Source organism: Eretmochelys imbricata, chromosome 6 (assembly GCF_965152235.1).
Source record: "Eretmochelys imbricata isolate rEreImb1 chromosome 6, rEreImb1.hap1, whole genome shotgun sequence".
Classification (NCBI taxonomy): Eukaryota; Metazoa; Chordata; order Testudines; family Cheloniidae; genus Eretmochelys; species Eretmochelys imbricata.
The window spans coordinates 103,569,253-103,596,759 of NC_135577.1; the positions used below are offsets into that span (position 1 = coordinate 103,569,253).

Below are 27,507 nucleotides of genomic sequence, written 5' to 3' on the forward strand. Positions count from 1 at the left end.
GATCAGCGAGGCTTACTTGCTCCAGTTTTGGAGACAAGTTAGCAAGGGGGATAATACCATAGGTTGTTAGGCTGTGGACTGTGCTGAACAAATAGTAGCTAGATGGCATGTCTTCTTGCAGAATGACAATCCTGACAGCCTTTGTCTGCCCGGACTGGCTGTTTGGCCCCCAAGGGCCAAGGCTGCATGTTATATGGGGTGTCTTCCAGCACAAGAAGTGACCCCTCAGCTCTACTGGAAAGATGGCTGTAAACTTGAATCATTCCACTTGGCCAGGGGTTCTCAAACTGGGGGTTGTGACCCCTGAAGTGGTTACAGGGGGGTTGCCAGCTGTCAACCCCCTGGGGCTAGCAGGCCTGAGCCCCTGTTAAATTACATGACTCCCCCCCATTTTTAATGTCTAAGGGAGGGTCACACTCAGAGGCTTGCTGTGTCAAAGGGGTCTCCAAGACAAAAAGTTTGAGCACCAGTCCACTAGTCCTTGAATAACCCTCCTTCCCCCCACCCCCCCGCCCCGGCCCTGTCCAAGGGGTGACTTTGATCCAGCTCTCCTATGCTCGTTGCCAAAAGTAAAAGCTGCGACCAGATCACACGCTCCCTGCCTGCCTGAGCCCGCCCGGTGGGAGGCGAGGGGGCCCCCGACTGAGGAGCGGCTGCCTGCGCGGGCGGGCGGGGGGTGGGCGAGCCGCAGGGCGCCCGTGCCTGGGCGCCGCCAATGCCCGGCTAAGCAGGGGCTGGCGGTGGGCGGGCGGAGGGGCGGTGCCGTGTCTCCTGCCGCCATTTCTGAGGCCCGGGGTATATAAAGGAGGGGGCTGCTGCTGCAGTGCCCTGTCGGGATCTTCGGCAAAGGCACCGGGGACGCGACGTGCTCTGGGGAGAGGCGGAGACACGCACCCGAGCTAATCCCGCGCCGGGTCAGAGCCCCGCGTCACCTGCTCGCCCTAAGCCCGGCCGCCCCAGAGGGGAGGAGCGCATCGCCCCCGCCCGCACCCGGCCCGCCTTCACTCCGGCGCCATGGGCTGCAGGGGAGGCTTCGCTGTCCTGCTGCTGGCGGTGCAGGGTAGGTGTGGGGCCGGGGGGGCGCCCCGGGCTCGGGACCGTAGCGGGCCCCGGGCAGAGGGAGGTGGCCGGGGACGCTCTTCCGCAGTGACTGTCCTTTCAGCACCAAGGACAGCGCCCCTCCGCTGGGGCAGCCGAGGGTCGTCCGAGCCAGCCGCAAAGGCGGAACGAGGGAGCTGGGTCTAGCCGGCGCTGCCCCCCGCAGCCTTGCCTGCTCGCAGGCATCCAGGGGTGTCTTCTTGTCTCCGGGGGGGGGGGGGGGGCTGAGACAAGCCTCTGCGTGGGTGGGAAATGAAAGTGCCCTGAATACGTCCCCGCTGCACGTCCACCTGCAAGGTCATCTCCGCCTGCGGGGACTTTAGAAAGCCGCATCGAGCCACCAGCTCGCCCCTCCGTTGCTCTGCAAAGGCAACTATCGCCCCTCTCTCTGTAGCTAGGAGCAATGCGATCGGTCTCTAGCCCCTAACTCGGAGCCGGACAGGTACTGGCTACCGGGGAGCGGCTTGATTTCATGAGGCTTGGCCTGGGAAGAACTCTGCACAGGCTCAGCCACATGAGGCTGATCATTGCTAAGGTTTGGCCGGATAAAAATCTCGTCTGCAGTCCCGCCTGCTTCGCTTAAGGGGGGGACTGTTTAAGTCAACCTCTAAGGGAGAAACCCAAGCCCTATTGCTAGAGTCCGCCCGAGTACTGCTGATTGGTGAAGCCCACCGTTAATAAGCTGGTGTGGTTTATGGTCGAAAATCAAGCCCAAGATTCCGCCTTGCTGCTAAAACGTTCTCGACACCGCTGGAGCGCTCTGCCTGCCTTTCCCCAGCTGTGCCCCGGCTCGCTGGAAATGTGCCAGGAAACGGAGACTAACCAGGTACCCTTTCCTTCTTTTGATTTTACAGTCCTTTCCCTCCCGGTAACCAATCCAGTGACTAAAGGGGATGCTAAGGTAAGCTCTGAGACGGTGTTGTTAAAAATATCAGTGCTGATGTGTCTCTTGCTGCTCATTCAAGAAACCTGAGGGACCTCGCTCTCTTTTATCTGTCTAGAAGCATTATTGGAAATAATACTTGAAATGTTAATAGGGAAGTATGAACCATTTCTTATTAGGGCAAAGATTTTCCAGCTGCATTATCTGCTCCTCTTTCTGGATTTGCATTTTATGCATAATTCAAACTGTTTTGGTTTGGTTTGGTTTTTTGTCAATCCCCTGAAGTTCAGCAACAGACAAAGGAGAGTGTGAATGGTCAAGGAACTAGCTTTCTAGTTACATTGTATTTGACTAATTATAAACACATTGTTAGCCATCTTTGTTGAAAATGTAAAGACTTTATGCAGGTGCACACCTGCATGTTTAGAGGGCTCACTTTTTTCTGGCTGTAAATCTTTCTTCAGGTATCTTGATTTGCTTAGCCAATCTTTCTGTATGCACACCCACATGTATGTATGTGTGCATAACAGAGATATAAATGTGTGTGCAAATATGTAACATAAGAATGGCCATACTGGGTCGGACCAAAGGGCCATCCAGTCCAGTATCCTGTCTACCGACAGTGGCCAATACCAGGAGCCCCAGAGGGAGTGAACCTAACAGGTAATGATCAAGTGATCTCTCTCCTGCCATCCATCTCCACCCTCTGACAAACAGAGGCAAGGGACACCATTCCTTACCCATCCTGGCTAATAGCCATTAATGGATTTAACCTCCATGAATTTATCCAGTTCTCTTTTAAACCCTGTTATGAACCCTAGCCTTCACAACCTCATACATGCATATATGTACATACTCACATATGCATGTATACTTATACACGTGTGTATAATTGCCTACCTATTTGTGCACAGACATCTACCTACCAACCTATAGAGAGGTGTAGTCAAAAATTCTCTAACCTTATTCTTGCAAGTGTGTACCTTTTCAAACTTCTCTCTCAAACTAGCTAATTACATGTTTCAGAGTAACAGCCGTGTTAGTCTGTATTCGCAAAAAGAAAAGGAGTACTTGTGGCACCTTAGAGACTAACCGATTTATTTGAGCATAAGCTTTCGTGAAGTGAGCTGTAGCTCACGAAAGCTTATGCTCAAATAAATTGGTTAGTCTCTAAGGTGCCACAAGTACTCCTTTTCTTTTAGCTAATTACACTTCTCTGATAATTGCTAAAGGAGCAGAAATGCCAGTCCTCATCCTCTGCCTGTTGAACGTGTTTGTTCATCAAAATCGTCTCTCAAGGATAAGCCACAAAAGGCTCTTTCCCTTTTCCTTACAATGAGAGAAAAAGCTCCTGTCAATCTCCATGCTAGCTCCCTTGCACTCCATCATTCATCATCACAGTTACTTACAGTGTAAGTACTACAAGAAAAAACTCCCCCTCCTTTGTCTACAGACTGGAACCTGGAGAGCTGTTGCAGCTGCTTTGTTTAGAATTCCTAGCCTGCGAGCAATGCCATGAGCTAAGCTGATGGCTCATGAAAGCAGCAAGGCATTTGTTATTGTCTGAGTCTTTCTTGCTGGCTCAAATGACTGTAATTGTAAAAGATTACATGGGTAGGTAAGGAGCAGAACATTTTTCTCTTCTGTACAGACTGCTTCAGTGGTTGCCATCTGAGGAAGCCTATTAAACCCATAATTTCCCCTCTACTATAACTGGTGATTTTCTGAGTCTGCTTTGTGATGGCTTCCCCAAAGTTAAGTGCACCATCTGTGTGAAGTGCCCATTTTCCAAGGGTTTGATTAAAGGGCTAAATCCAGTATTTGTGTAAGTAGGTGTGACTGTGTGGAAGTCAGTGGAGTTACACCAAGTCTGAATTATTCCCCAAGAGCTGTCTGTTCACGATTCCAACTCCTGTAATGGGACCTGGTCCAGCTCCAATTATTTCAGTGGGGGGGTCTTTCTATTAACATTAGAAAGAATTGGATCAAGCCCTTGAGTAATTAGGCTACCAACACACTAGTATGAGCCATGCAAAATTCTAGTTTAAGTTACAGAGTAAATAGAAACCTCGTCAACCTGCCCATGGTGCAAGACTCTGAGCTTTCAGCACAAAGCATTGTCTGTAGGATTCTGCCTGCCATGTTGCCCTGTGTTCCCCATTCTTGATGTTGGCTGAGAGGTGGAGTAAAATTTTCACACGTGCAGGTTGGGGCAATGGGAGTCTGAGCCCTGAAAGCTAGGTATGTTTTCATACTACAAAATGACTTCCACTGAGAGTCTGACCATAACTTCTTCAAACATTTCAAATACTCCTGGTTCTTCATCAGTTCCAGGGCCCCAGAAGGCCAGTATTTCCCACTTAAAGGCCTTTATTGTTGCTGAAAATATTTCAAAGGGTTTCATCTTTTGTTCCACTCCTTCTAAGGACCTGAACCCTTCAATGGGATTTTATTCTGTGTAGATACAGCAGGATGGGACCTTTTCAGAGTTGAATTCCATGATCTTACTTAGAATAGATCTATGGAGAATGTAATGTCACAGTGGAGTATTAGAGCCTGAACCTGCAGACCTTACTCAGGCAAAACAATCAGTGGAATCAATGAGAGTTTGCCTGAGTGAGAACTACACAATTGTTGCATTAATAGCTGCCAAGTTCCACCCAGAGGTGGCAGCATTTCCGTGGTGAGTGAAGTGAATCTCAGGCATGTGTACAAGTATAAAATATGTGTGGGTGTAAATCACATGTTAGGTTCCTTTGGGACATAAAATATAACAGTCGGATGGTAGAAAATGATAATATATAACCACAAAATATTTATTTATAGCATTTCTTTGCGCCAGATTCTCAATATAATTAAAAATATCAGAAACACCTTACTCCACAGGTCCTATTGATTTAAATGGGAGTAAGGTGCTACTCGGCATGAGAAAGGGTATCAGAATCTGCCTCTTTGTCTTGTTTAATGGGTGCGTGATGTGTTTTAGCACACCTAAAATTAATATTAATGGATTGCTTGTCATATAGGAGAATGATACCAAAGGAAGCGTAGAAGTTCTTTTATTTTCGTTATGTTAGATGTTTCTGGTAATGTTTCTAGTCTTTATTATTAATAAACCAAGCAATCTGTACAAACAGTGAAGGTATTTACAAGAAGATATTTCGTTATCCCTTTCTGAAATCCCTTTAATCTGCAAAATCAAATGGTTGAAATAAATTAGCTAGTTACAAATTGTGAACCGTTCAACCATCTTATCTGACAAATGAATACGTCTGATTGCTTGAACAAGCGACACTGCTGGCACCCAGAAATTGCTGACTAGTGTTAACTTACCGTGCAACCACAATGTTCTGAATCTCTTGTGAGTAGTACAGTTTAAGAGGCTAAGACTATTAAAAGGCCAGCCTGCTGAAATTGAAAAGAAGTTCAGGCTATAAAGAGATGAGCATTCATTTAGAACATTACCATACATTTTTCTCAAGGATTAATTTTTTTCTTTTCTTTGATTTGAGACCCGGTTACAATGTCTTTTCTTCTGTTGGCAGTTCTCACCCCAATGTGCTTTACAAGCTGCCTTATAAATGATACAGACTTATAGACTCATACTCTTTAAGGCCAAAAAGAATCATCCATGACCATCTAGTCCAATAGTTCTCAAATGTGGCTACCAGGGGCTTTCCTTGTGGCCATAGCCTCCTGGGTGGTGATTGGGTGGTGGAGGGAGGAGAGAAGTAGCAGCCCCTCCCCTGGGGCTGCCAACAGGGGTTGGGCCCTGCCCCTTTTGGAGACATAAACACTGGAGGAGCAGGCAGCCACTGAGTTCCGCTCCCCATTCCCAGGGGTGGTGAGATCAGGCTTCCCCCCCCGGGGTGGGAGGTGGCAGGCTCCAGCTGCGGGGCTTTGGGTTCTAGCTGCAGAGCTTCAGGCTCTGTCTCCGGGCCCCAGGACTCCATCCCCCAGCCAGGTGGTGGCCGTGTCCAGCCCCAGGCTCAAGTCTTCCCCCTTCCACCCTGGCCCCTGCTGCCACCTCTGGCCCTGGCTCCTGGTCACATGGCAGTGGGCTCCAGCCCTGGGCTCACCACCCCTCCCCCGTTACTGGGGCCCTACCATTTTGGTCAATTTCACAGTCATGGGATTTTAAAAATCATAAATTTGGTGATTTCAGCTATTTAAATCTGAAGTGTCACGGTGTTGTAATTGTAGGGGTCCTGACCCTTACGAGAGCTGTGGGCAAGACACAAAGTTATTGGTGTGGGGGGAGGGTTGTGGTGCCGCTACCCTTACTTCTGCACCGCTTCTGGCAGCGGCGCTGCCTTCAGAGCTGGGCAGCTGCAGAGCGGCAGCTGCTGGCCGGGAGCCCAGCTCTGAAAGCAGAGTATTGCCACCCTTGCTCTGTGCTGCTGCCTGCAGAGCTGGGTCCTCAGTCAGCCACCGCTCTCCGGCCGCCCAGCTCTGAAGGCAGCAGTGCAGAAGGAAGGGTGGCAATACCATGACCCCCCCCCCTAAAATAACTGTAACCTCCCTGCCACTCTCTTGGGTCAGGACCCCCAGCTTGAGAAACGCTGGTCTCCCCTGTGAAATCTGTATAGTATAGGGTAAAAGCACACACAAGACCAGATGTCACAGGGGGAGACCAGATTTCATGGTATGTGACATATTTTTCTTGGCCATGAATTTGGTAGGGCCCTACCCATTACCCGCAGTCCCCACTGGCTTCTCCAGATCCTGGCTTCAGCTGCGCAGTGGCAGGCCCCGGGATACAGCCACAGGCATCAGACTCAGACCCTGGTATCTGGCTACAGGGCTTTGAGCTTGGGCTGCCAGCAGTGTGGCAGCAGGCACCAGCTTTGGGGTCATCCCCCCCATCACTCTGGGCCCCTGCTGCCTCCTTCAGCTCCCCATCCAGGGTTTAATTTGTCCCTGGGCTTGCCAGGGCTGAGTAAATCTGTTGTGAAATGTGATATTTATACGTTTATTAATATCACTTTTCACAGCAGACGTAGTAGCTAGCTGGGAGGCTGTGAAAAGTGATATTAACATACAAGTATCACTTTTCACAGCAGCAGACTTTTTATAGCAAGTCTATAAAAAACCCCAACCAAAAAACCCCAAAAGAAACAACAACCAAAAAGACAAGAATGTGCAAAGCACCTTATTTGTTTTTCTATTCTGTTTAGGTCCAGTAAAGAATAGACAATTGTACATTATTTTATTATTGAGTCTGCAAAAAAACCCCACATAAATAAATTACAATAATTTGGACATGTATATGTTTATATTGTTTTTCCTAAAGTTATTTACATATTTTAGGAAAAATTATCAGAATGGCCACCAGCAAGAGTTGGTGGCTGCACACTGAGGCCACCAAAAACTACTTTGTGGGACCCTCAGATCTAGTCTGACCTCCCGCACATTGCAGGCAACAGAACCTCACACACCTCCTCCTATAATAGACCCATAACCTCTGGTTGAATTACCAAAGTCCTCAAATCATGGTTTAAAGACTTCAAGTTACAGAGCATTTACCATTTATTCTAGTTTAAACTAGCAAAGTGACCCATGCCCTGTGCTGCAGAGGAAGGCAAATACTTCCAGGGTCTTTGTCAGTCTGACCTGGGGGAAAATTCTTTTCCAACCCCAAATATGGTAATAAGTTGAACCCTGCACATGTTGGCAAGACCCACCAGCCAGACACCTGGGAAAGAATTCGCTGTAGTAACTCAGTCTTCTCCATCTAGTATCCCTCTATGGCGTTTGGGGATATTGGCTACTAGCCATTGCCTACAATGGGAGGTGGCCCATTTGCAATCTCATCATACCATCCCCTCCATTAATTTATCAAGCTCAGTCTTGAAGCCAGTTAGGTTTTTTTTTGCCCCCACTGTGCCCCTTGGAAGGCTGTTCCAGAACTTCACTCCTCTGATGGTTAGAAACCTTCACCTAATTTCAAGCCTAAATTTATTGATGGCCAGTTTATATCCATTTATTCTCGTGTCAGCACTGGTGCTTAACTTAAATAACTCCTCTTCCTCCCTGGTATTCATCCCTCTGATGTATTTATAGAGAGCAGTCGTAGCTGCCCATAGCCTTCATTTGGTTAGGTTAAACAAGTCAAACTCCTTGTGTTTCCTCTCAAGTTAGGGTTTTCCATTCCTCTGATCATCCTAGTAGCCCTTCTCTGCACCTGTTCCAGTTTGAATTCATCTTTCTTAAACATGGGAGACCAGAACTGTACACAGTATTCCAGCTGAGGTCTTACCAGGGCCTTGTATAATGGCAATAACACTTCCCTATCTCTCCTGAAAATACCTCGCCTGATGCATCCTAGAACTGCATTAGCCTTTTTCACTGCCGTATCACATTGGTGGCTCATCGTCATCCTGTGATCAACCATTCTCCTCTTCTGTCGCTTCCGACTGATATGTCACCAGTTTATAGCAAAACTTCTTATTGTTCGTCCCTAAGTGCATGACTTTGCACTTTGCACTATTAAATTTCATCCCATTTCTATTATTCTAGTTTTCAAGGTCCTCCAGATCTTCTTGAATGATATTCCGGTCCTCCTCTGTACTGGCAAAACCTCCCAACTTTGTCATCTGCACATTTTATTAGCACACTCCCACTTTTTGTGCCAAGGTCATCAATAAAAATGTTAAATAAGTTTGGTCCCATGACCAGTCCCTGAGGAACTCCACTTGTAACCTCTCTCCAGCCTGCTAATTCATCTTTCAATATGGCCTGTTGTAGTCTCCCCTTTAACCAGTTCCTTACCTTTCAGTTCTCCTATTAATCCCCACCTCTCCAATTTAACTAATAATTTCCCATGTATATCAAATGCCTTACTGAAATCCAGGTAGATGAGATCTACTGCATTTCCTTTGTCTAAAAAAATCAGGAAGCTTCTCAAAGAGATCAGGTTGGTCTGGCACAATCTGCCTTTTGTAAACCCCTGTTGTAGTTTATCCCAATTACCATGTACCTCTATGTCCTTAACTACTTTCTCTTTCAAAATTTGTTCCAAGATCTGGCATACAATTGAGGTCAAATTAATGGGCCTATAATTTTCCGGATCACATTTTTTCCCCCTTTCTTAAAAATAGGTACTATGCTAGCAATTTTCCAGTCATAGGGTATGAACCCCAAGTTTACAGATTCATTAAAAATCCTTGCTATTGGGCTGGCAATTTCATGTGCCACTCCTTTAATATTCTTGGATGGAGATTGTCCCCCAATCTATATCTGGGAAATTTAAAGGAATAAGAAATTTTCACAAGTAAAGACTGCAGGATAGGTCTGTGCACTAGCATAAACACTGCTGGATTCAAACCAATGCTGTCATTCCTCATTTTCCCAGTCACTTAATTCAAACACAAACGTACTACCGTGTACTCAGATGTTGCGGGGTGGAGGGGAGGTTTCCATGTGCAATGGACTCACAGGCACGCGGCACATTTGTTGCACTTGTCTTTTGAAATCTTCAGCCTAGATTCTCTTCTCACATCAATATTCATCAGATGTCAGTCCAGAGACACCAGTGGAGGTCTTGTGTGAGAGGAGAGTCAAGCCCATTGTCTCATTTCTGTTCAACAAATCAGTGATACAGAAATGGTGCAAAATTCTCTTCTCATTTACATGGATGTAAATGGGAACAGAGAAACACAGGAACGGAAGAATGGCCAAACAGGATCAAATCATCTATAAGTAGCAATATTACAGTCGCAGCTCAGACTGTTACTCCTGTATCCTGTCTCGGCTAGTGGCCAATACCAGATGTTTCATAGGAACGTGTAAGAACCCAGCGGTAGGCAACTGAGGGACAAGCTGCTCCCCACACAGGTCTCATCCTGGACTCTACTAGTTAGCAATTGGCCTAGTACAAGGAGTACAAGTGTTAACAGTACTTCCTAGATTTGTTATTATTAATTATAACTTTGGATATCTTTGATATTCATATAAATGTCCAATCCCTTTTAGAATATTGCTAAATTATTGGCCCCAAAGACTTCCTGTGGCTGTGAGTTCCTCAGGTTATTAACACGTTGTATTCAGAAGAATCTACTTTTATTTTATTTCACACCTTTTTAATTCCATTGATTGCCCCCTTGTATTCTGAGACAGGGAGAACAAACTCCCAATCTACCTATTGTGGAACTAGTATATGTATGTGGAATATAAATGTTTGTAGGATTTGCCCTATGATCTTTTTCACTTAGCTTGGGTAATAAATAAAGCCAAGATGAGAGAGATTTTAATCTGTATGTTTGTATCTTTCTAGGTGATGAAGTGCATTGTAGAGGTCATTTCTGATACTCTCTCAAAGCCAAGCCCGCTTCCAATCAGCCAGGAATGCCTAGAAACTCTCAGAGGAGGTACGGAGAGACACTCAGTATTTCAGGAGACCATGGAAAAGTATCTGTTATGAAAAATCTATCCACCAATTTAGAGACTTTAACCTTTGGCAGTGAAGCTCTTGTGCTGTAGTCATAGCATTGATTGTACTGAAGCTGAAGTCCAGGGTCACTTGCATGAAATTAAAAACCTAGTCATAATTCTTTAATTGAATTGATGTTTGATGGGTCTGCAATTAAGAGCAAATTCAGTAAATGAACTAGCTAAAGGAGCACGTGAACAGAACGTTTGCTTTGCTGTAGAAAACCTATAACAAGAATCTTCTGTTGCAGATGAAAGGATCATTTCAATCCTCCGTCATCAAAATTTACTGAAGGAGCTTCAAGAACTTGCAGTTCAAGGTATAGTTCTGCGACAATTAAAGTGGCAGGAGGGTTTTAATAAATGATTATAGCCCCTGGCAACTTTTTTAATTCAATGTACATTATTTCTGAGTCATATAAATGTACTACAGATAACTTTACAAAACTGAAAACTTTTCTATCCGGGTGTCTAACAAAGACCATCAACTCAGAGGGTCAAATTGTGCCCTCAGTTACACCTGTATACATCCAGATTGACTCCACTGAAGCCAATTAAATTACTTCAGGTTTACATCAGTATAACTTACTCTAACTTACCCAAGAGAGCCTACCCTTTTATGGATAGCAGATACCTAAGAGAAACACTTGGGCTTTTTTAAACTAAAACAACCTTTATAGTTAGAAATACAATTGAACTTTGACCAAATCAATGTCTGCTGATTATGAAGTATAAGATCCAGAGCCAAAGCTCATAGAAGTCAGTGGGAGTCTTTTCCCCTGTTAAATGCTGTATATTTTAGTCATAATTTAGACTGGAGGACTTAAGAGGGATACAAATTAATATTTAAGGCTCTGAACAGCAGGTAGAGAGAAATGAGAGTCAGCAACAGAGAGCCCAAAGCACTTGGGTAATCTGCTGGTGTGCAAGCAGGAGTGTTGAAATCCATCAGCCCCAACCTGGGGCCATGCTGGGGCCTTGCAATGCTGTTCCCTCTGTGGAGCTTCATGTCCTCTGCACCCGTCGCATAGAACGTTGAGGGCCAGTGGATTCTGTGGCCTCTCCCCAAACCACCCACATCATTGTCCTCTGCAACTGGGCTCAACCACAGAACCAGAGCCTCTGGGTAATCTGAGTTCTGCTCCTGGTTCTGTCTGTGTGACCTTGAACACACACACTCCTGAGTAGTGCAGAGCAGGCACGGCTGTCACTCTGCCTCTGTCCTCCCACGCAGCCACAAAGCAGAATTTAAGTCATGCACATAGGGCTGACCAGTTCCCCCTTCTCAGCACATTACCTGTATGGATGAAAAGATGCTTTCTGCTCCCACTCGTAGGTACAAGTGTTGTACCACATTAGGGTCTGAGCTCAAGTCAACACAGCAGGAACAGAAGCAGCATCTAACTCTTGTATTCATTCATTCCCTGTCATTAAGGGATACTGAACAGTGACGCTCTGGAATTTCATTGCCAGTGTTTCACACAGCCCCGGTAAGAAGTAGCAATGTAGCTATGTGATGGTTTGTATGACCAGGAATAACATGAACTAACCTCAGAAGAGAAACCAGGAAGTCAGCAGACAGGGGGAGACCAAACAAAAAGGAGAGTGGAAGGTCAAGAGATTAGGAAAAGTATCTGGTGCATTAAAATTTCTCAGTTACATTCAGACACAAACCAACCCCATGTGGGCCCCAAAGCAGCTTAAAAGCAAAGTTTCAACTCTGCAGAGGGGGCAAAAGCAGCACTGACCTGCCCATCCTGCCTACCACAGAATTCTCAGCCAGAGCTCACCAAAGAGAAGGGATGTGCATGAGCCAGGAGCAGGACTAATGGGTCCCTACAAAATGCTGATCCACTGGCCCAAATCCCTACTTGTGAAGGGGAGTAATAGGCTACCTCCACTGATTGCCCAGTAGCAGCAGCAACAGTCCAGCTGCATGGACACCCTGACCAGCTGGGTTAGGTGACTCAGTCCCTCTGGCCCTCATTTACCCGACACAGAGCCATTCCCCACGGTTTGACCAAACCCCTATTAAATGCTCATGCACTCTTTGGAGCTGTTGTATAGGGTGAGCCATTGTTACGCTCTCAACTGGAGCTACCCCTGCACAGTGACACTGAGCACATGTTCTCCATGGGAGTCTTTCCTTTCACTCACAAAATGAGGCCATGTTTAAAATAATGCAAGTTAAGCTAGCTAAAGGCACTTCCTTTCTTCCCCTGCCCCCTATCTTGTAATTATGCCATCACATGCTTGCCTCCCTCCCGCCCCGGACTACTGGGCTCAGCGCCAAATGTAGCTCATGGCTCGCTAGTGGAAAATGGTTCTTGCAGAAGAGGGAAACTGTGGGAGGAAGGGGAGGGGAAACACTAGCCATGGAAAGTGCTCTCCTCCCTCCCTCTTCCATTCATCTGGCTGGGGCTTAGGTAAATTGGTCTGGAAGAGCCCATACCTCAAATTGTTTTGCCTTTTCTTAGGAGTGGGGAAGGATTGGTCTGAAAAAGCTGGACTGTTTCCCTCGACAAAGATTTGGCGGCAGGGGCTGATTTGGGATTGGAAAGGCCATGCCTGGAAAGGAAGGTGGTTGTTCTGATAAACCGCACTGTAGACAAGCTGGGGGATGGTATGATTTGTGACTCAGGCACTGGCTGGGCCTCAGGAATCCTGGGATCAGTTCCTGGGTTTGCATTAGACTTCCTGACCAGTCTTTCTCCATTGGGCAAGTCACATCATGTCTCTGAGCCTCACATCCCCATCTGTAAAATGAGGGTAATCAGACTTTCTCCCACCCTTTGTCCTCCTTGTCTATATGGAATCTCTTTGAAGTAAGGACTAAGTGTTTGAAGTAAGGATTAAGTGTTTGTGCACAAGGGGACTGTGATCTTGGGGAGGCTGAGACTTCTGGGCACTATATGTAATACAAAGAATAGGCCATAGTAAATGCCACTCCTTGCTGCTCTTCTTCAATGGCATGAGTTGTAAAACACCCTGTGTGAAGGAATCCCTATTTATCGTCTCACTGGCAGGCTCAGGCATACGGTGCCTCTGGTGGCAGCTGATACATCACAGGGGAGAGAAGCATGCATGGGAGAGGGGCAAGTGGGGGACAGCAAGCACTGGGAAGGAAACAGGTGCGCATGTACTGGGTGCTCTTGTATGATGGTGGAAGTGGGTAACTCGGAGAAGGGCAAGGCTTCTGTGGGACTATTCAGATACTTAAAATAAATGCTTTGCTAGACTGAGGCCTCCCTGCAATTCAACATCTACTTCTCTGTCCCCTTTCACCCCTAAGTCTCCTTCAGCATTACTGCTTTCCAAATGTCTCTTCCCATTAAATGTCTGTTTGCTTAGGGGTTATCTGGCTTGCACGTTGCTGAAGCATCGTTAATACAATTGGTTCACGTAGCTCCTAGCTAATGCATTTTTCTTGTTCCAGCTTCTTAGTGTCAGAGTTTAATATTAATGTACTGAAACAGTTTTCCCAACACAATTCTTTAAACTATAGTGGGGAATGTTGCTTTTTGACCCACTCCCAATTTGACACAGGGGCCAATGAAAGAACCTGGCAGCAGAAGAAAAACAGTGGCTTTGAAGATGAACTTTCGGAAGTCCTTGAAAGCCAGAATGACAAGAACATGCAAAGAGGTTAGTGTCAGCCTAACCCCCCCAGGAAATCCATGTAGTGCAGTAAACAGGGATGTTCTTTCAAACAGCCTTGATGCATACAATGTACTTCACATTTTAGCCCTTTTTTTGTTGTTGCTGAAATAGACTAGCGACCTTGGGTTTGCTTTGCAATTAGTTAATGGCTTAAACATTTCATTTTGCAGCCATAATTATTGGAAAAATTCTAAATCATGACAGATACTGATTTGCCATTTTCAGTATTAAAATGAGTGACAGGTGAGTCCTACGACGAAAGATGTGATGGAATATTAAAGAGGTTGGGGTCTAGCTTATTAGCTCTCTGTATCAGACTAGATTTTTATGCGACACCAATCACCATTGTATCTGAGAACCTACAACACTAATGGTCAGGTAATGTATCTCTTGAAGTCAATGGGAGTTTTGGATGCATAGAAAATGTAGGGTCCTAAAACAGACCAAACCCAGCTGTGATTATTTTCCCCAGTCCAATCCTGTTGGTTAACTGGAGTTGCCCCCATGGAAGTAAAAGGAGACTTTAGGTCATTCTCTCTAGCTCAGTGCCTTCTCTTTTCCATATCAGAAGAAGGTAGTGCCTGTGTGGGATTAGTTTGCTGCAAATATAGTTCAATACAGAATGGATTCCAAAGTAAGATCATGTCACAATCTAACTTTGCGAGTATCGTTTCTGGAAGAGCTATTGGTATTTACCATGCTTTGTTATTCCGCTGTTGCATTCTGCAGTGAAGCGCCCATGGCTGTCACTTGTTTATGGTAAATGACCATCTCAGTTGAGGTTGTTACAAAGTCTAGTATATTCAAACAAAACTGAGGGGACAGGAAGCTCCCCGTCATCAAGGCTTGCTCCTGCTTCCACTGCACTCAGTGGGAGTGGGATCCAGCCATCAACCTTTCATTTAAACCAAATTGGAAAAAATTAAACTGCTGGTATGTCCACTCTTCCAACCCCAAGGGGAGTATCAGTCTGAAGATTCTTGGCCCTGACCCTCTCACCTGCTGGGACAGCTGCCAGTCATTTCAGTGCCACTTTTCTGCCAGGAATATAAGCTATAATGTAGGAGCTTGAATACTTTAATGACAACTTACTCACCTTAAGCTTTTTTTAGCATTGCTTCATTCCATTTTCTCTCTCTTTATGTCCGTTTCCTTTTACCTCTTTTCTAGTTTTCTCACCTCCCTTGTCTCTTCCTCTTTTGCTCTGAAAATATGATCGACATTTTTGCAGTCGAGTACTGCCTACGCCCCTCCTGAGATCAGGCCCCATTGTGAACAACAAAAAATAAATAAAAAAAACCCATTTGGACAACCGTAGCTGCCCCTGACTGGCTGAGCAGCCTTGGCCCAGTCATACTAATCCCATCTGTATAAAGTGGGAATAAGACTTCCCTTTCTGTTGTGAGTAGGAATTAGCCAGTCTTTGCACAGGACTTTGATCATGTAAAGTGCTATATAAATGTAAAGCATGATGATAATTCTAAGATTTTCTATTTAATCTTAAATGCTATTGATAGTTTATCATCTGAGACTAGGTAGTAATATAGGCTCTGCTTCAGCAAAGCACTTATGCACATACTTAACTAAGCATGTGAGTAGGCTCATTGAAGTCTACTATACCGAGTAGTGGGTCGGTTTAAGCACATGTTTATCTTTAATTCCACCCATGATTCAGTACAGTAGACCTCATTGGGCCTACTCGCATGGTTAAAGTTCAACATATAGTTAAATGCATTAACAGGATGGATTTACTCATCTGCTTAAAGTGAAACATAAGTTTTTTTGTTTTTTGTTTGGAGTTGAGCCCTTTGATAAGTAAGAAGCCACCTCAACTTGTGAAATAGACTTCTAAAGAGAGGTTCTGTTTTTGCCATGTTGCCACTACAGATAAATCAAGGGAAATTGCTGTGGAGAAGCCCACAGCCTTGTTTGCTGAGCTGGCGGCAGAGAGAAGCCAGCAGAACAGTGAGAAGGAGGAGTCCAAGGAGGATGAGGAAAACAGCCTGGAAGAGAGGGAGCTAAGACTGCATGAAGCCGGCCCTGAAGACGACAAGGAGAATGCAGAGGAATCTGACAGCAACGAGGTCAGCAAGGCTGAAGAATCGCCAAGGGAAGATGCTTTAGACAACCACATCAATGACAACCTCACAGAGAATGAGCTTGCCGAGCACAAGCTCCAAGAGGCTGAAGAGGAGCAGCCTGAAGAGACCAACAGAAGTCAGGAGCTTCAGGGAGAGAAGAAGCAGATTTCCAAAAAAGGCCAGGAAGAGAGCCGAGAAGTGGAAGAGGAGACCCTACAAGAGCATACTGCGGAAGAGGATGCCAGGAGAAGCACCCTGGAAGATGAGCAGCCTACCGAAGCAGATAGGATACTTGGCTCAGCTGAGGATGAGACCGAGGAGACTCCCAGGGAAGGTGGTATGTATTCCACATGATGTCCCAACCATCTCATTCATTTTGTGCTGTTTGACAAACGGAGAGCTCCAGGCCAGTTTCACAAAGGTATTTAGAGGCCTAAAAGTGCAGGTAGGCACCTAGTGGGATTTCCAAATGCACCTAAGCATGTTAGAGGCATAACTCCAACCAGCAGTTATACATAAATCCCACTAGGCCCATCTGCATCTTTAGACACCAAAATACTGTTGTAAATCTGCCCATCATTTACTTCACTCTGAGCCTTATGATGTGTCTGAGTTTTTCAAAAAGCTTTTACATAATTTATTGCAGCTTCTCAGGCTTTTTAGAAGTTTCTTGACTACTATTAGCTCCAGTCTCTTTGTCGTCAGTATTGCAGTGCATATGTGTCTTCTCCTGCAAGTCTAGCTGTATGTTCATGTGACCTGTGTTGTATACAAGAGGTCAGACTTGACATTCATAGTGGTCCCTTCTGGCCCTAAAATCCATGAATCTGTTGCTTCAGCATGTCAGTCAGTTCACATAGAGTAATTCAGTAAGAAATCCAGGCTTGGTGCAAAGACTGGGTCTAACTAATCTAAACACCATTTCATTGTTTGCTCAATAAATGCTTCAGATAACAAAGATGCTTTGGGCTTTGGCCAAGGTTTGAAGAGCTCGGAAGAAGAGAAATCCCATGGACTGAAAGGAGGGAGGCATGGGTTAGAGGACGAAGCAATGCAGGCAGAGGACACCTTCCACCCCAGGGATGTCAAAAGTGAGGAAGTGGAGGAGGAGCCCTCCAGAGCGTGGGAAGACTCCAAGAGATGGAACAAAATGGATGAGCTGGCCAAGCAGCTGACATCCAAGAAGCGCATGGAGGAATACGACAGCAGCGAAGACCCAGATAGGTCCATGAAAATGTCCTTCAGGTCCCACAGGTATGACTTCCATAACCCAGAAGAGGATAGGAGAAGGTCATGGAAACATCACGCAAAGGAGGACAGCAGCGAAGCAGGGTTTCCATTTGCCGCCATGCCTGAAGAAAAGAAGGATGAAGAAGGAAGCGCTAACAGAAGAACAGAGGTTGGTGTGACACCTGTGCATGCATTTAAAAATACACACAACCATCCAGTCATTTGCAGGGTATCAAAAGTGCACTGAGAGGTTTAGGAAGGTTCCACACCGTTACTTTATTATGCCCAGTGTTAGTCAGGTAGCTGTGTTTTGTTAGTCTGTGATCCTTTCTCAGTTCAGGGTTGTTTTTACTATTTGTATGGTAAAGCACCTAGAGGCCCCAGCCACATTGTGCTAGGTGCTGATCCAGACTTTTAGGGCCAAACTTAAAAAACAAAAACAAGAGGCCTAGATCCAGGTACAAAAAACACCCCAATAAAAGCATAGCTGCAACTACACTTACTGTAGTTGCGTGTGAATGTACTTGACTGACACATGCATCTTGGCAGCAGGATGACTAACCTTTGCTTTCAGAGTAGCAGCCATGTTAGTCTGTATCTGCAAAAAGAACAGGAGGACTTGTGGCACCTGAGAGACTAACAAATTTATTTGAGCATAAGCTTTCGTGAGCTACACAGCTCATGAAAGCTTATGCTCAAATAAATTTGTTAGTCTTTTAAGTGCCACAAGTCCTCCTTTTTCTTTTAACTAATCTTTAGTACTTCACCCAGCTTGTCTCAGAAATATTATCTTTTGTTGGACCAACTTTTCTGTTGGTGAAAGAGACAAGCTGTCGCATTACTCAGAGCTCTACGGGTTGGGAGAGTCTGCAAGGGACATGATTGCTAAACACCACCACCACGTAATCACTTTCTTCCTCCCTTCATTTCCATTTAAGGCCTTTAATTGTCACTTATTCAAAGCCCTAGCAGTTTCATCACTATAGCTGGAGTCAGGCTGGCCTATGAATAGCAGGATGCATGATTTTGCATTTAAACCAGCACAATGTAAATGGCTGTTTGCTATTGTATAACTACTTGTATGTCAAAACTCTAGCATGTCACTGACTGGAAGGTCTGTGGCCAATGAGCCATTCTGAGCACCTGAAGGATAAACCAGGCAGAATGATTAGAAGTTGTGATTAAATTGAGCAATATTGCAAATGTGATGGCTCAGTAGGAGTGATCTACTGCCAGACAGAGCCCCTTACCACAGGATTTCAGTTACTTCTGTGAAGAAGGAAGAGTTTTTTATTTAGTTTTTTGATCAGCTTTCAAGTCCATCAGGGTCCTGATTATCCATTGAACTCCATCCACTGTAACATTAGTCCAGCAGCATCCAGCAGGTGGAAAGCTGGTGGAGGTAGTCCACAGGAAACACCCCCAGCACAGGGAGTCTCTCCCACAAAATGCCAGGAAGGAGCCAAGAATTGTGGAGAGGACAAGGTGCTTTTATAGCATCTTACCATTTCTTTTCCTCCCTCTGGTCTGTACTGCTTCTCAGCTCAACCCTGGACTTGGCAACTACAGAGCTGATTGTCTGTTCTCGATGTTGGGTCAGACCATAGGATCATGAGGTATCCTGGCTCCAGCAAGAGCCTAGTACCTGAGACTTTGGAAGATGATCTTCTCCCCTCCCATATTGAACTAGGAGTGTATGTTCACACTGTTCTTGGAGCATGTTGTAAACTAAAGAGATTCCACTGTTAGACTGTCACTCTATGACCAGAAAGATGCTGAGTAACTTTACATATAAATTCTCTTCAAGCCACTCGTGTCCCACAAAGACTCAGCTGCCCTGGTAGCACAGGGCAGGAGGAAAAGCATCACAGCAGGAGCCACTTCTTTGATCACTCTGTGAGTTTATAAAACTGGCACTAATTTACACACTGTCCTTCAGCCCCACTGAAATCCTGGCACATTAGTCACTCTGAGCACCAGGTTTGCACACAGAACCAGGTGCAATGCCTTTGTGCTTGCAGGGAGCCTAATCTGCTCCTGTTTTTGAACCAGTCTTAGATGTGACCAAACCCCCTTCACACCAGTTAACCTGGCCCATAGTTCTGGAACCAGCAGAAGAATTTCTCTTTTTGCAAGTTGGCTGTCTCAGAATGGGGCATCTTAGTTTGGAAATCGCCACTGACTAGGCGGTGTTGGGGGTAGGACAAGACAACTCTTGGAAGAGGCAACAAGCCACCAGTACCAACTTTCACCAAGATACGAGTAGATGAGGGAAGATAAGCCATTGACTTTAGCTCAACAAGCAAGAGGCTACCCTCACTGTGCCCTGCTCAGATACATGAGGTAACATCATAGGTGTAGTTTAACTTCTATATGGGGGGAGGCGAGCAGGGAGATTAATACTACTACTAACAGAGATAGGTCAGACTTTAGGATTTACTGATTGACAGACCTCCTCACACTCCAGGGATACCCCTGCACCCCTGAGGGAACCCACCTCCCCCCAGATCCTGTCCTCCTGCCCAGGGAGGGACTAACAGATTGCCCCTGTGCTGATCACCACACCCCATAGGGCGCCACCTGCATCCCAGCTTGGGGAGGGCATCCCATATGATCCCACACCCCTGTCCTGGGGAGGGAATGACAGACACCCCCCCCCCGCACACACACTCCCCCATAGGGAACACTCCCCAGGATCCAGCACCCACCTATGGGGACCGTCTCCTGAAAGTGCACCTGCCTCCCTCCCCCAGCTGGGAGGTGGGGTAGGGGGCAGGACTGACAGACTCTCCCTCCCCCCCCCCCCCAGTCACAAGGATGCTCCTGCACCCCTGCCCCCATGGACAAACCTGGCACACCCTACTTTGGCAACCAGGAAAGGGACCGGCCCCCAATGTAAGGGATGGAATGTAATGTACCAGGCACCAGGGAGGTGTGTAGAGCTGGTGGTGAGGAGCTGGGATGAGGGGTGGGGAGAAAAGCCTTACAGGAGCCCCCCCCCCCCCCCCCCCATGGTGGTACTTATTGCAGATAATTTTTACCATAGGTCAGTGGTTCAGGACCTCATTTTAATGGAGTCACCAGAGGTGGCATTAGACTTGCTAGGGCAGAAGCTGAAACCTAAGCCCCACAACTCAGGCCAAAGCCATAGCCCAAGGGCTTCAGTCCTGGGTGGAGGGGCTCAAGTTACAGCCCCATCCCCCCAGCTGGTGCTGAAACCCTTGGCCTTTGGTCGCCCTACATGAGGTGGTGGGGCTTGGGCTCTGGCAGGCTCAGGCTTCAGTGTCCCTCCCCACCCCCCCCCCCCCCCCCCCCCCCCCAGGCTCATGCAGTAATTTTTGTTATCAGAAGGGGGTCGTGGTGCAATGAAGTTTGAGAACCCCTGTCCATGCTCTGGTACCGGCTCAACACCCTGGTCCCAGCCCCGGGCTTCTTGGCCAACCTCTGGACAGCAATTCTGGAGTTCTTTTGGCCAGGAGTACACTGGGTCTCTGCAGGGGTCCTCCACCTGCCCCTGGAGGAGGGAGGGCAGGGCAGGGCCTGAAGTGCCAATGCAGTCAGGTCCATGTCTTCTGCCTCCAGGCACTGCAGAGACTCCTTTATGGTGCAGGTAGTCCGGCGTGGAGAGTACGGCCTTCCTGCGCTACGTCCGAGGACTCGGATACGACTGGCAGCTCCTTTATCTCCATCTGAGAGGTCTTCCACAAGACCTCTCCCGGCTGCCAGTCTTCTACCAGGACCTCCTCCGGACCTGGAAACTGTTTTCAGCGACCAGGTCCGTGACGGCCACCGAGGGGGCAGATCTCCTCGCAGAGCCCCTGCTACACAACCCCCAGCTCTGTGTGTAGGTGGCAGAGTCCCCCCAGTGCACCAGAGTTTGGTCCTGCCAGAAGTCACTAGAGTCGGAGACCTCCTGGACTACAACCGGGGAGACTGGCTGGATCCCCTGACGCTTGCGCGGCATATGGGGCTTTCCAGACCTCATACTCCCCAGCGCATACTTCAGGAGGGGAGGGCCACTTTACCGCTCGCTGCTCGGGCCTACCTCGACTGGGTCCTGTGAGGGGGCACACCTCACCCACCCCAGACCCTCCAGACCTTTCCCTTGGGTCCCTGCCCCGTGGACCCAACCAGTTCCCCCCGTCCCTTCACTGTGAACTGGCTGCATGATTTGCAGCCGGTTCGTTTCCAGACCACACTGACGAACCATCTATTCACGCTCATGCTCCACATCCTTCACATCCTCATCCTTGCATCCCACCCCGACACAAAGTGGCAGGACCTTCTGCCACCTCTGGAGGGTGAGGAGCCCTGGTGTGCCAGCCTATATTCCACCCTGGTCCCGAGGCCTGCTGGGGATATCAGTTAGTGACTCCTTCACGGAGCCGTGAGCACGGGTGTGTACTTGGCGTGGTTCACCCCCATCCTGGACATCTGCCCCTTTTGCGGCATGAGGGAGACCCTGGCGCACGTGTACCTGGAGTGCGCCAGATTGCAGCCCCTATTCCGGCTCCTCTTAGACATCCTGTTACGTTTTTGGTTGCACTTTTCCCCTCACCTTCTTATCTATGCACTCCCTATCCGTGGCCCCACAAAATCATGGGACCCCTGGTCAACCTCCTCCTAGCCCTGGCTAAAATGGCCATCTATAAAACCGGGGAGAAGAGGTTGGCCGATGGGGGTCTCCTATGACTGTGGGGCCTATTTCCGATCCTCCGTCCACTCACACATCCGGGCAGACTTCCTCTGGGCCGCGTCCGCGGCTCCCTTGATGCCTTCGAGGAGCAGTGGGTGCTGGCTGGGGTTCTCTGCTCGGTGTCCCAGTCAGGTTCCCTTCGTTTGACCCTTTAACCACACTCCTGTCCCTGTTAGCTCATTAGTTGTCCCCCAGAATCATTTGGCTTCCAGGTCATGTGGATCCCCACTTAGGCTTGGGGGAGGTCCTTTAGCAGTGGGCGGGCTTCCGCCTGCCCACTTCCTGGATTCCAGTAGGATAGGTCAAGCTGTAGATGTCCAATGGGGAGCCACTGCTGTTTTCATAATACTGAAAACAAGAGCTAGGGTAAGCTTGACTTTTTAACAGCGGAGGTTTAACATGCTCTTTACCTGCTGCTGCTCCAGCTGGAGCATTAGCCATTTGCATGACCATGTATAATTATATGCGTGTGTGTGTCTCTCTCTCACCCACCCACACACCCCGACTCGAACAAGGACAAGACCCTTCTACTTAGTGGAGCCCCCCTTTTTTTTTTTTACCTCAGTTGGTGCAGAGTTGTGCTTTGGTGTTGCTTAATGCCTCGTTCACTTTTTGCAGATGATCAGTGTCTGTGCTTATGAGGCCATGGTCAGTGACACATGTACCAAATTAGCTGGCTGATTTAAAGCCCTGTTGTTGAAATACATTTACATTTTTATTAATAAATTGGTTAGTCTCTAAGGTGCCACAAGTCCTCCTTTTCTTTTTGCGGATACAGACTAACACGGCTGCTACTCTGAAATTTACATTTTTGTAGCAAAAAACAGGATTTCAGGACAGACTGGAATTTGGACCAGCACCATAGTTATGGCGGCTTAATCTGTGTATTTAAATTACTAACAAAACTATGCTCAGGTAAAGGAGCAACTGTGAATACAGAAGAGCAACTTTAGAAAAATCATTAGCAATTTTAGAGCACATTTTCAAAAGAGTTGTTCATGGGGCATACTGATTTCTTCCCTGTGATCTCTTAACTTCTTGTACACAGGTCATAAATGCAAACTAGGCGTAGCAAGTGCTCTGCTTGTACACACACAGTTAGCTAGGCAGATAAATGCTGGGAGACAGATTGCTGTTTCATAAAGTGCTATTTATGTACAAGGAGGCAAGGCATGCCGCTTGTGCTGTGTAGCAATGAAAGCACATTTGTGGTGTAATGAGGTGGGTTTTCTGTTTTGTTTTATAAGTACAAACATTTGTTTCAATACCCTAAAAAGTCTGTTAATGTGAGGGGATGGTTTTTGTATTATTATAAAGTGTATTTCACTATAGTAAGAAGTGTTAAAGCAGTAGCAAATAAGGAGGAAAGGAAGGGTAAGGTGGTTAGGGTTATGCCTGGGATTTAGCATGTCCATGCTTACTCAGGAAGGGTACAGTAGAGCCAGGAATCGAACCCAAATCTGCTAAGGCACCCGGCGATAACGAATTTGAGCATGTAAGGGGCCCAATACTACTTACCAACAACAGGACAGAAGGCTTAATTTCTACAGGGCAAGTACTGCAGAACTTAATGTGATGAGTGCTGTAAATAAGATTCTCATTTGCATCAATTTCCCATGGATTAAAATGTTCTTGATTTGTGTTGAAGGAGCACAGCTTGGTCTTACAGTGTGGTCCTGTGAAATTCACATTGCCTCTCCGGGTGGGATTCATGCAGGTATTTAGGCATTTTGATTTAAATGGGAGTTAGGTGCTTTTGTGAATCCTACCCTCCGTCTCTCAGGGTCCTTCTTTCAGAGTAGGGGTACTGCTTACCTAGCTCACAAAGGTGTGAAAACTGATTCATGTATCGTATCTCCTTTGAAAATATAAAGCATCACCAAAGTGGCCAGAATGATTAAACCCAGATTATTCTCCACGTGCGTCTAGATTGGGGTTATGTTTCAGAATGAGAGAAGTGTTGTGCTAGGATGTATAGCACATGAATAGTAACAATATCCAGCTTGTTTATAGCTTCTCTGAACAACCCAGCTCGATTTTAAAGAGATTAATCCCCCCCAAACAACAGCTTCTGCTCTCCTCTGCTCAGCTGGATGCTTCAGAACTCCAACGTCAACGCCTTGTAAATACCTGCCTTTCCTTCGATCTCCGAGAGCAGTGAGACACTCCCACGGCACAGATGGAGGTGCTAGGAGCATGGCACACCTCATTCTTAATTGAATTACTTCATTTTCAGGAAAAAAGGGAATGGGTGGGATGATTTCCACTTGCCTGAAGCCACAGCCAAAAATAGTTTATGCAAAATGCAGCTAAAGGGCTTGGGGAGGTGTCCAATGGGTAAATGTCCACACCACCCAAAAATCCCACACACACACATTGATATTTCTATTACAGAAGCACCTCGAGCAGTAGTCCCCCAACATTTTACCTTGAGCCCCTAGTTACCCCGTCTGTGCCCCCCTGGTGCCCGCAGAGCCAGGAGCTCTCGGAAGGGGGGAGATGTGGGCATGGGTAAGGGGGCAGATGGGGGATGGGGATGGGGGTGGGAGTGGTGCCTGAGGCTGGCAGCCATAGCTGGAAGCAGAGCCCCAGGAGAGGAGTCGCCAACGGGGACCTGGGTGTGGGCCCAGTAGCCGCAAGTGGGGCCCTGGGAACGGAACTGGGTAGTGCTCCCTCCATGCCTCCAACGGTGGCTGCCCCAGGCCACCACCGCACACCCCCAAATGGGCATGCCCCACAGATTGCGGACCTCTGATCTAGAGGTTCTGATCAAGAGTCAGGCCCTAACGTGCTAGGTCAGCCCCACATTGTAGGAGATTGTCTCTGCCCCGAGAAGCTCATAGTCTAAAGAGAGGCACAAAGGGGTGATATGACTTGACCAAGATCACACAGTAGGCCACTGGCTGAACTGGGAATAGAACCTCATCTCTTGACTTCCAGTGTGTTATCTAGTAGATAACACTGTCTCTCCCCTTGCTTCGCCTGCCAGGCCCAGATAAATACCATAAGTTCTTTGATTGGTCAATGCAAAGAAAGAGACTTAAGGGCTGACATTATGCTGTGTAATTACCTCATTTTTATTTCTGATGTTTTAGGATCAGGAGTTGGAAAGCCTGGCAGCAATAGAAGCCGAACTGGAGAAAGTCGCCCACAAGCTCCATGAATTGAGGCGGGGCTGAAGTTCCCCCTACACATACCATGAGCAAAAGCCAGAAATTAACTCATCCTTTTACACTGCATTTTAAGTTACTGATTCAAAAAGTAAAAAATAAAGACAGAGCAGAAGCATTTCGTCCAGGAAGCCAAAATTGCTAGGAAATGACAGGCTTGCAGTAATGTTACACTCATCGTTGGCTTCTTCCTTGATTTTGTGCTCCCTTAGCCACTATGGTTCTCTCTTGTACCCTTTGGATAATTTGTATCCCGAGCAGTGTGACTTACTCATGTACTTTCTTTGTTCGGGTTTTTCTTTTTCTCTTTTTTAAAGACAGCTTTCTAGAATGTTTTACTTCTACCGTTAGATTCACTGGGTAAAATTGCAATAACTTCTCTTTTGATTAAAAGCTGAGAACTCTGACTGTAATATATTCTATATAAAAATTTATCTAAGGAAAAATAAAACTGTGATGGGTTCCTTCCTTTGCCTTTCAAGCTCGAGCCTCAATCCTCAGCACTGAACACAGCAAGAGTTTCTCATTCTATGGTGCCAAGTAGAGCAAGTGTTGAAGTCTCCACTAGTGCCATGAAAAGGGTTCAGTGTAGCCTCCAGGTTTTGCATAGGCTACCATCAGCATGAAACAACAGAACACGTCCAGACTGCCACAGGGCATAAAGTAATTCAGCCCCACCACTCACAGGGTGCCCAGTGGTCAGGAACTATGGTGATAGACAACAGTACAAACCCCGAAGATAAAATGGAAAAAGGCCATTCATGCTAAGCAAAGCACAGGGCCCAATCCAATAGATTGACTTCAGTGGGTGATACAGAGCAAGACCCAGGATCTATAGACCTACAACACTAAGTTAAGCAATGTGAATGTAGTTTAGACGTCTAAGGAATTGGTCAGCCTGGGGATTAAAAGGAGGTAACTTGGGGAGCATGTGAGACTCCTGCAAGTGGATTTTAAACCCTAGTAAATATGAGAATGTAATTTTTGTATTTGCAGAGAATTAACTATTGAAAGTCTTCCAGAAACAGTAAAAGGCCCAGCCTTAAGGAGTCTAATTCTGGTTTCAGTCTGATCCCCAGGAAGTTGGACAACTTTAATTATAACTAAGAGCAGAATTTAGGTCAAGAAGTTCACAGAATTCTCTCTCATTCTGTGGGCCAAATTCTAGCCTCAAGGTGCACATGTAAATACTAATGGAAACTGTGTGATCATGGGAGACTTTAACTTCCCAAATATAGACTGGAGGACAAGTGCTAGTAATAACAATAATAGGGCTCAGATTTTCCTAGATGTGATAGTTGATGGATTTCTTCATCAAGTAGTTGCTGAACCGACAAGAGGGGATGCCATTTTAGATTTGGTTTTGGTGAGTAGTGAAGACCTCATAGAAGAAATGGTTGTAGGGGACAACCTTGGTTCAAGTGATCATGAACTAATTCAGTTCAAACTGAACGGAAGGATAAACAAAAATAAATCTGCAACTAGGGTTTTTGATTTCAAAAGGGCTGACTTTCAAAAATTAAGGAAATTAGTTAGGGAAGTGGATTGGACTGAAGAATTTATGGATCTAAAGGCAGAGGAGGCCTGGGATTACTTCAAGTCAAAGCTGCAGAAGCTATCGGAAGCCTGCATCCCAAGAAAGGGGAAAAAATTCATAGGCAGGAGTTGTATACCAAGCTAGATGAGCAAGCATCTCAGAGAGGTGATTAAGAAAAAGCAGAAAGCCTACAAGGAGTGGAAGATGGGTGGGATCAGCAAGGAAAGCTACCTTATTGAGGTCAGAACATGTAGGGATAAAGTGAGACAGGCTAAAAGTCAAGTAGAGTTGGACCTTGCAAAGGGAATTAAAACCAATAGTAAAAGGTTCTATAGCCACATAAAGAAGAAAACAAAGAAAGAAGAAGTGGGACCGCTAAACACTGAGGATGGAGTGGAGGTCAAGGATAATCTAGGCATAGCCCAATATCTAAACAAATACTTTGCCTCAGTCTTTAATAAGGCTAATGAGGATCTTAGGGATAATGATAGCATGACAAATGGGAATGAGGCTATGGAGGTAGATATTACATTGCATTTTGCCTATCAGTAAATTTTGATCATCATCAATGGAAATTGGGGGGGGGGGGTCAGTTTGTGTGTGAACAGTGAATTTGACATTTGGAGATAAAAATCATATCCTTCCAAGCCTAAAGGTACGTATCTTTTTTAACCAAGTAAAAAGCAATAAAAGGTATTTAGAATTCAGCGAATTTCCCCCAT

The 27,507-nt window shown here is 46.5% G+C and overlaps 1 protein-coding gene across 1 annotated transcript; it reads left to right on the forward strand.

Annotated features, from left to right (window-relative positions):
- Positions 1-840: 840 nt before the first annotated feature.
- Positions 841-26,191, forward strand: CHGA (chromogranin A). Its single transcript, XM_077820408.1, has 8 exons — positions 841-1,060; positions 1,953-1,999; positions 10,257-10,350; positions 10,663-10,731; positions 13,958-14,056; positions 15,959-16,489; positions 17,103-17,551; positions 25,174-26,191. Exons 1-8 carry the CDS (start codon positions 1,015-1,017, stop codon positions 25,255-25,257), a joined length of 1,419 nt encoding a protein of 472 aa, XP_077676534.1. The 5' UTR covers positions 841-1,014; the 3' UTR covers positions 25,258-26,191.
- Positions 26,192-27,507: the final 1,316 nt, after the last annotated feature.